Source organism: Juglans regia, chromosome 8, assembly GCF_001411555.2.
Source record: "Juglans regia cultivar Chandler chromosome 8, Walnut 2.0, whole genome shotgun sequence".
NCBI classification, from domain to species: Eukaryota; Viridiplantae; Streptophyta; class Magnoliopsida; order Fagales; family Juglandaceae; genus Juglans; species Juglans regia.
The window spans coordinates 28260876-28271186 of NC_049908.1; the positions used below are offsets into that span (position 1 = coordinate 28260876).

Sequence of the window (10311 nt, forward strand, 5' to 3'; positions counted from 1 at the left end):
ACTAAAAATAAAAATATAGAATTCTTAATTAATAGTTAAAGTTATAAGATGTATTCTCTCCCTTTTAAAGAGAATTTGGGATGAATTTAATAAGTCGAATCCATATTACAATTGAAGTGAGAGGTTATACCGGACCCAAAAGCGTGCATGACGCTGTGGTGGCGTCTTAGGATACTTTAGTTGTTAGAAGTCTGCTTCTAATTGGAGAGAGACGCGTAGATTGTGAGCTTTGGAAATAGACTTTCTATGACTATGCAAAGGACATAAAAATAAATTAGAAAAGTTTTTTACTAGAAATATCACAAATAAAATTACCGTAAAATAATTATCACATTAAGCCAATGGTGTACTATTTAATAACTTTTATTAATAATAAAAATCATCATATTAAGTCATATTAATTTCTTGATTTTCGTTTTATAATTTTTAAATATATATATATATACACACATAACGAATCCAAATGGCAAAAATTCTAAAAAATATTTTTGGAGCCAATTTTTTTATATTTTAAATTTTGATGACCAGAGTCTTATTGTCTATTCTAAACTAAAAAATCCGTTTTATTTTCAAATATCACAAAGACTTCTTTCCCATACTCTGCTTTCCCCTATTTCAACGATTCCTACCAAACAACGCGCGCCATCTGTTCTTATTGGCGACTCCACCCCCCCGAAGAGGAAAAGCGAAGACATGGTTCCTGGTGGGAAGCTTCTCTCGTTGAATCAGAAGCATTGTGAGTTATTTGAGTCTCATGAACAGTTAAAGAACCCGCCGTTTGAGTCTGGCAATAACAATAGAAGCTCTGCTCTTGCGCTTCAGATCCATGAAGCAGCAAATCAGAGGCTGATGCAAACACCAGCAGACACTGAGGAAAAGGTGTCTTGAAGCACTCTTTTCTTTCTCCCATTTTATGTCGACCAAGATTCATTTTTTTTTTTTTAAATAACGTCTGGTTTTCTTGATCTTTTTCTTGATGAGTTTATGGCTGTTTATCCGCGGGTTTATGCATGGGGTTCAAACAGTCAAATCTGTGGTTGCCTCAGGGTGTTGATTCTGGTTTGAGGTTTTGGAAAGGTTTTGTGTATCTGCATAGAGAGTTTTGGTATCTGCATGCAGCATCTATACTACTCATTGCTGGGGCTTATATATAGTGTATGTATATATGGATATATATATATATATTTTTTTTTTAATATTTATATTAAACTCTATCCCTCTCAAGTTTGGTTTCTGTTCAAAAGATTGATCTTTTTATTCTTTTCGCCATTTTTGGAAGTGAACAATGTAGATTTCTGTTCTTTGCGCATGCATTGATATAAATTAATAAGGTTGGTTTCTGTTGTTCTGATATCATTCATGAATTACACGCTTAAGTTCTAAACTTCTTCTCTTTCTTCTTTTTTTATTTTTTTTGGCCACTTTAAACATAATTTGTAGGCTAAGTTGATTGAAGCTCTTCTGCGCTTGCCTCCTATTGGTTTGACACTCTCGAACATGGCCCCTTTCTTGGGCTTGGATGAACTGGGCGTTTCCCATGCAGAAAACACTACTAAATGTACTGATGCTGTTGCTGGGACTAATAGTCATAGCGCAGGCCATTCTGAGGTTCAAGAAAAGGCCTGTACTGATAATAAGAAGATGAAAGCTTCAAACTTCTGTCAGGGACCCAGGAGCTGGCATTCGGACAAGGGCATGAACCCTAGAGCAGAGAAACGAAGAGAATAAAGAATAAGAGGGGCTGAGACCTGTTGGCAACACACTGTTTGTTACTTCAAGTATTGAGTCTGTCGTTTTAATTGAGAGTCAGTCATGGTCAGTTTATCAATTGTAAGAGTTAGTTACAGGTGAGAGAAATGTAAGAATAAGAGGGGAAGTCAGAGGAAAGGAAAAATATCATTGAGAATATTATTGTAAGAGAATTCCTGTAAGGAGGTTTGAGAGCCCTCGAAGCACTCCCGTGACAATACAATTTCTGCTAGTCTTTTTATCAAACATCTTCCGTGCACTCTGTTCTTCTTCTTGCAGCAACCATCTCCTACGTTTTCTTCATCCTTCTCTATTACAACAGCATACCACAAGCAGGTTCTTAACAACTTCTGCGCATCATTTATTAGAATCGGCTCGTGGATTCTCAAGTTTTAAATCTGTAATTAATAAAATAAAATAAAATAAGATTATCTGGTTGAAAAATGAGCAGGTTGTTGCTAAACGTGAATATACTATGGTGGCAAAGTGTTACTATGCAAAGAAAAAGATGATGTGGGAAATTTTGAAGGATAGTTTGAAGAGCAAGATTGAAATACAGTGGTCTCAAGTTCTAGCAATTAGAGCTTGGAAGGTCAGCCTGGAATTCTGGAAATTGAGGTCATGCATTCTCTTTATTAAAGATCCTTAAATTGATATAGTTTTTTTTCTTCCTTGTTCAAGTCTCAATTCATCATAGTGTTGTAACTTTTTTCAGCTCAGTAGTCCACCTGCATTCTATATAGAAGCTAATCCGAGGCCGAGGAAACATACTCTTTGGAAAAATAGTTCAGATTTCACTGATGGTGAAGCTCTAATTCACAGGTTTATTCGTTTTCAATAAACAATATGCTTATTTATATATTAAGATAATTTCCTTGATTCATTTGTTATTGAGAAATACTTTAATGGATCACGTAACCCACGTCAGTTCGTGGGTTTACTTTTGTATAATCTTTTTATATCTATAACAGTTCTCTTTGTTATTTCAATTTCTCACCGACACGCTATCTATATATAGGACTCACTATCTTGAATTTCCACCAGGTGCCCTTGACAAACACTATGAGAAGCTCCTTCAATGCGACAGCTGGATGTTAATGTTGGGCATCAGAACATTCCCAAGTCTGAGTTCTCCTTTCTTCCACTCAGATCAAGATCATTTCTACAATGCGACAAGAGAATTTTCTTTGGATTTCAATAGAGTAGGCCAAACATGATCAGCTCCAGTAATTTGCAGTCGCCTTTCTCGAATATTGTCCCTACTCCATTAATGGTTGACATGCAACAAGTTCAAGCTTATCAACAAACCAATTACCAGCCATGCTTTAGTATCAATGATCCAACAGGTATTGAATTGCAGTAATTTTCTTCCTTTTCAGATCTATGCATGTCAAGGTTTTGACACCCAAAAATAGTACTGCTCTTTTAACTTTCTTTTACAAATGTTTTGTGATTTGAGAGATCAGATCATTCAAGATCCGTACAGAAATATTCCTTTGGAAATCCAAATGAATCCAACCATACCTTTTCAAAACTATAATCAAAACTACAGTGGATGGGCTCCTAATTATGCTGAGCAAGTGGGGAGGTTTAGTTCAGAATCTCAAAGATACGATCTGAATGGAGTTTTAAACCAACTGAATCCGAGTGACGTCGAACTTCTTCAATGCAATGATGATCATGATCAGAACAGGTACATAGTAGAGAAGTCCTTTTTTCTGGAAAAAAGATGCATGAAACTGACGATGATTTCGCAGATTTCATCATAATTAATAAAGAATAATATGAGAGATTGATACGTCAACAACATTAATCCCCAACAAGGCCGCATGCATGCAAGCTGCCTCCAAAGTCTCACTACAAGCTGCAGAAGGACATTAATCCCCAACATTGTCTTCCAGCAATCTTGGTTTGGCTGTCGTGTTGGCATGATCGATCAGGTTTTACATCTTCAACTTAAGTATGTATAGCTTCGATCGGATTGCATGCTTTGCATGGATTGCTAGGGACGCATTTTGTATTTTAGATTGAGTTGCAATTTATTTTGAAATATCAATTTTTCATGAGTTGCTGATGACTGCTGCTGGGGATTTAATGGAACTCGTGATAGCTAGCTAGCTTGTACGGTGTACCGTACCTCTCATGATCCTATAACTCCAATTTTTTTTTTTTTAATAAAATGGGAGGCAGGGCTGCTAGTGTAACAATCCTCTCTAAATGTGACTATATAAGGCTGATCACAACAATATAAGACAACCCACTAATTGTTGTTTTGAGGCCTTTATCAAATTGTGACTTTGACTATGTTTGGAAACACAATTAGTTTCATATATTCTCAGAGTACTGCTTCACTAGTACTATTTACAAATATTCTTAATAACCAAATGGTTTCTTAGTTACAGAAAACTCAAGATCACCATTCTTGATAATTTTACTGGAAGAGTGGATGATAGTGCAGCAGCGCTTTCCTCCTATATTGGCACAGCAGTTCGAGCTTATGCTCCATTTTATGTGCGCTCATGACAAGATATTCCGAATGAGATTAAGGAGCACATTTGAGTCGTGTACTGGTAAGTTTACTTTGAGAGTACATTTTTTTCACCTAGATTAATACATCATATTTTTGACCTGATTCGAATTCGACCTCGACTTTGGCCGTAGCATGGATTTGAGAACCGTGAATGAGTTGATGGTTACACTATTCCGATATCACAACAGATGATGTCATCACCACTTCAAGAAGTTTGAGACGTTGGAAGAGGCTGCACAGTCTCCTTTCTAGCAGATGAAGTTAGATGATTAGAGAAAGTGTTGTGATCTTTTTGCATCTCCAGATTATTAGGTATTTTACATTTATATCTTTTAATTATTTACATTCATATTCGTTCTATATATTATATGTATATATATATTACAATCAACATTCTTAATATATTTTGTAGCACTTGAGTTCTACAAATGCACAGAATAGATCTGCTCTGACTGTCTGTCATCGTGCCGGTTCAAGGTCATTCCACCGTCTTGCTGAAAAAATGGTAATAAAAAAATTATAGAATTCATTTATTTTTCTGATATTTTTTTATTTAAGTACTAAAATTATCTTTTTAAAATTGCGTATGTCGCTTTGTTAGAAATGTGATGATCCTATTCCTACAATTTTTCAATTTTTTTTTTTAATAAAATGGGAGCCAGGACGGCTAGTGTAGCAATCCTCTCTAAATGTGACTATATGAGCCATTTTCCATTGCGAGATGTCCGATTTGAACCATAGATATTGCTCCAAGGATGTGCCCGTCACCACAACACTCCCAAAATATTCAGCTAGTCAAAAACTCATCCCATGTCCCAAAGATCAGGCTTCAACTTATGTCTTGACTCGAACTCCTGACATTGAAACCATGAGATACCAGCTCGTACCAACTGAGCTACTACCACAATAATTCCTCCAATTATACTTTGGCCATCGATCTGTGTCTCTTTCGCGTGTGCATCTTTTCATCAAATTATATTATTTATAAAGTATTCAAAGTCCAATGTTTTGAATATCGCACCAGTGACCGTTTCGATCAAGGCATTAAAACGAGATATTTCGGTATCGGTACCATTTCAGAATAGTCTATATATAAATAAGTTATATATATATTATAAATAGTCTAGTCTAAATTGGGGGATCAAAAAATGATCTTGTAGTTTGAAAAATGAAAAAAAAAAGTAGAAAAATGTAAAGGCCAATATATCGGCCAGTTCGGGTTGAAAATATTGGTCAGTACAGGCCAAAACGGCCGAAATTCTGATCGGTACAAAATTATACCCTTCTTTGTACTGGTTATGCCACAGAAACGAAATATTTCTGCCCTACCGACCGGTACAATATGAAATTCAAAACTTTGAATTCAAACTATATTTTAAAAATCAAAATTATTATTTTTTTTAAATAAACTCTTGAAATATACGGAACAAATTAGTCAATTAATTAATGGATGATTGTAAACGAAATCTTTCTGAAATTTGGCGTACTTGATTAGTTGATTAGCTTAAAGAGGATTCATTAATACTCAATCTAACTGTGGGTTCGACAAATATATCATTTTATATAGAAATTAAGAAATTAATTTGGAGGAAAGAAACGAAAAAAAAAAAGGTGTACCATATGTAACTTGAACGTAATCCAATTCTGATTAACTCATTGTACATGTATTATACATGATCCATGCATGCATCTATATAAGAACTCTGTAGTTACAAGAATTGGCACAACTCCTTTTATGATTAACTCATTGATCCATGAAAAGTATTGCAAATACAAAATGATCATGCCAATTGATCTGATTTGATATGAAATTTCAAATCTATTTTACAATAATAGGAGATTTACAATTTGACATAGCACATCAAGTCACATTAATTTGTAAGTATAGTTTTATAAGTTACAATTTAACATAGCACATCTATTTTACAAAATCTGATTTTTTTTTTTTTGAAGAGCAAATGTTACTCTTAACCCGTTGGCATGCGATTGTAAAATGCTATTTGAATTTTTTAATCTTAGTAATTAACTCTTCAAGTTTTAAAATTTTTACAATTACACCAATCAAAATCTAACTTGTGATAAATTAATGCCAAGTCATACACAAGGTTGTAAGCCTATCAATTTGGACCGGCCCCAAGTTGGGACCGATCGGTCTCGGTTTAAGAAACTACATTTTTTCGATTTTCGGTCTGGTCTCGGGGTGGAGTTTTCCCAAACCGAACCAACCGAATAGGAAAATATATATTTTTTATTTTTAAATATATTATATATATTATTTTATATGATAATTGTATAATTAATTATATAATTCTCATCTAACCTATTACCATTAACAATATAAAATTTTAAATATGTAATTATAAATTAATATTCTATTAATTAACTAATGTATGGTATCAATAACTAACACATCACCAATTAATTATTAACTAATTACTAACATCTACAATCTAATTAAAGTTATTAGATAAACTTTTTGTAAAATATATAAGTTGCAAGTAAATAAAAGCATGTATGGACGGAACCTATGCATAATTATATTATTTATGATTTATATACAAAATGTAAAAAGTTTAATATAGCTCGTTATGCATTAACTATAATAATACATCGATATACTCTAAGTTAGTAATAAATTAGCAACTAACATCATCAATATAATTATAATTAAATATTTTCTTAGTAACTTTGTTTCAAAATCAACATTAATAATTTACTTAATTTTAATTTAGCAACTTAAATAAATCTTTTTATTAATTTATTTGAAAACAAAATAACAAAAAAATAATAATAATTGGGCTGGACCGAACGGACAAATAGCTACCGGTCCGGCAAAAATGATGGACATGAAATTTTGGTCCATCATCTTTTAAAAATGAAAACATTGATTAAAATTTAAAAAATTCTATTATCAAACTGTTGTGTAGGGTATGGATGCAGGATGATGGGCCACCTTAGTCCCGCCCCTGCCCTACGCTAGGGCCGGGATAGGGAGTTGGGGGCTAGGTCTGTCCACCTCAACCCCCAGGGGTAAAAACAACAAAAATCCAAAATCTGTGCATACACACTCAGAGAGAGAGAGAGAGAGAGAGATCTGGGGCTGGGAGGCCAGACTTGAGAATGGAATAACTCTTATCATTTTAGTCATTAACCGTATATTTTCACAAGTTGAAATCCACCTCTAATGTGGTTTTTATGACTAAAACATTTATCGATCGTATCCAAAAGTAGAAATTAATGGTGAAATTATTATATGCCAATTAGGCGTAAGACAGTGTACCAATCAACAATCACTCCCTTTAATTTGTTCTATAAGAGTATATTATGATGGCCAGATGGATGACCTGTGGCGGCCAGCCTTTGAAGATACGTTGTTTTCAAATATCCAAAATCAGATTCTTGGAGATACTTGAGGCCTTCACCCCGACCGCATCCAACATCATCTTTAATATTTGTCCCTTCTCAATACATCAATTAAGCACAAAGAGAAAGAAAAAAAAAAAACTACAAATCTCATTAATTAATTGATTACATGGTCCTAACATTTTGAAACCATCAATTTTATAGTTTGTCATGCTTATGAAGAAAAGTAGCATATAGCACTCTCATTCAACTTTAGTATTAATGAAAAAATAAAGAAAAATGTTTTAGTTACAAAGAGAAATCCACGAACTGACGTGACTTGATGTAATACGTTAGACTATAAAGTTATTTTTATTATAAATTAGATATAACGTATCATATGAAACCATATCAACTTAAAGATCAGTTGGGTATTTTTCTACAAAATGTGAAAAAAAATTAACTCATTTTTGGAGATTGCTATGCAAGTGAAAGCCCTTGGTAAAATAGAGGTTTTGACTAGTTTTTTCTTAATAGCTTGGGGGCTATGGTATAGGAGGAACAAAAAGATGCATGAACAAGTGACACTTGAGCTAAGGCAGGTTGTGGAGCATGCTCTTTCTCTTCACAGGATCTACACAGATGCAGGACAGAAGTCTAATACAGAGATTAAGAAGTTATGTGGGTGGAAACCACCTCCTGTTGGTTTTCTGAAGTTAAATGTGGATGGGGCTATGTTTAGAGATCAACACAAAGCTGGGATTGGAGCTATAATCAGAGATGCTAATGGTAAAACTGTTATGGCTACTAGCAAAGCTGAAGTTGAGGTTGCTGCTCCTGAGGATATAGAGTTGCTTGCTGTGTTTCGAGGCTTGCAGTTATGTGCTCCTATGGGTATTCAAAAGTAGGTCATAGAGAGTGATTATCTATTGATAGTAAGAGAGATTCAAGATACAACATAGTCTAAAAAAAAGATACAACATAGTCTTCTCCAATATTGGGGATTTTATTGCAAGAAACAAAGAAGTGATTGGCTATTTTTTAGAAATATCAGATTCAACATGTGAGTAGGTTGGGAAATGAGGCTGCTTTTGGTCTAGCTCGACATGCTTGGTCTATTGAGTCTATTGAGATGTGGTGTGATGGTTTTCCAAGCTTCATCTCTCCAGCAATTTGGCTTGATAGTTTTTTGTGTTGTTTATCATTAATATTATGTTTCTTCTTATCAAAAAGGAAAAAAAGGAATTTTGTCATGTAGGCCCCATATTTAATCATTTTTTTAAAATGAGTGTATGGAACTTACATGCCCTAGAACTGTAAATATCATTTCTCTTAGATCAAACCGTTGGACTAAAAAAGTATTATATGTATAAAAAAGAAATCTCGAATGTGAAAGATTTGTTAAAAAAAATTATACTTTGCACTTTTTATACCATCATAATTTTATACTTTTAATTTCAATTATTAAGACAGATAAATAAAACAATAAATAATTTTGACAAACATATCTTAACGAAGAGTGCGAAATATTTTTTTATAATTGAAGTATAATTAGGTATATTAATATTTATAAACTAAAAATAAAAATATAGAAATCTTAATTAATAGTTAAAGTTATAAGATGTATTCGCCTCTCTCTCTCTCTCTCTCTCTCTCTCTCTCTCTCTCTCTCTCTCTCTCTCTCTCTCTCTCTCTCTCCCTCTCCCTCTCCCTCTCCCTCTCCCTCTCCCTCTCCCTCTCCCTCCCTCATTTTAAAGAGAATTTGTGATGAATTTGATAAGTAGAATCCATATCAGAACTGAAGTGAGAGGTTATAACGGACCCATAAGCGTGCATGACACTTTGGTGGCGCCTTAGGACACTTTAGTTGTTAGAAGTTCGCTTCCAATTGGAGAGAGACACGTAGATTGTGTGTAATACTCCAAACCCAGGTGGCCTGAAGAATTACTACCTGTCACTTAAGAATATGTTTCCCAACACAACTAAAATAAAACTCCTAGAACTTGATTAGCAAAACTCAATTTCATGTATTCAAAATAACCACATTAAAAACTCAACAAAGTCATTACCGCAGCAAAATAAACTAAGGAGTCCACAATCTCCCAGTAGTCATAACAAACCAAACTATTAATTTCATAACTCTTACTAAACCCTAAACCCAATATATAATTAAATCTAAAAGACATTAAAACTAAGGGACATCAGAATTCCTTCTTCTAACATCATCTCCTCAGCTTAATCATGCTCACCAATCTAATCCAGGTCCTTAGTTGGACTCTCCACATCATCTGAAAAATATTATGAAGATAGGAGGGTGAGTTATCAACAACTCAGTAAGCAAAGGACATATGCTAGCGTGCAAACATGAGCATTTACAAAGTATAGCATGCAGTACAAAATATTTTCCAGAGTTATCATGCAGAACAGAACATATTTTCAAAAGTAACAGAGCGATGATTTTAAGACAAGTAAAAACCCATAGTACTTTGGCATAACTTAAACTGAGCATCATCATCAAATTAAAACAGAGCATCTTACATAGCATAGACCATGTTTCACCCCCGTGGTAGGGTTGTGCTATCCCCAGTGGCCAAACCGGGCAGAGATAGAGGTGAAATCTTTCCCTTCTTCTTCTCGGAGTCCCGAGTGTGCACACAGGAAAGACCACAATAAAATCACTTTGTTTCCAA

General features: G+C 34.1%; 1 protein-coding gene across 1 annotated transcript; it reads left to right on the forward strand.

Annotated features, from left to right (window-relative positions):
• The first annotated feature begins 543 nt into the window (after positions 1-543).
• LOC108987732 lies at positions 544-1995 on the forward strand. Its single transcript, XM_018960715.2, has 2 exons — positions 544-879; positions 1441-1995. Exons 1-2 carry the CDS (start codon positions 694-696, stop codon positions 1726-1728), a joined length of 474 nt encoding a protein of 157 aa, XP_018816260.1. The 5' UTR covers positions 544-693; the 3' UTR covers positions 1729-1995.
• The last annotated feature ends 8316 nt before the right edge of the window (positions 1996-10311 follow it).

Bases quoted from the DNA above. Each gene is read 5' to 3' on its own strand.
- LOC108987732 (XM_018960715.2), top strand. From the start codon at position 694: ATGGTTCCTGGTGGGAAGCTTCTCTCGTTGAATCAGAAGCATTGTGAG. The intron at 880-1,440 runs GTGTCTTGAAGC...CATAATTTGTAG, and splicing joins CAGCAGACACTGAGGAAAAG to GCTAAGTTGATTGAAGCTCT.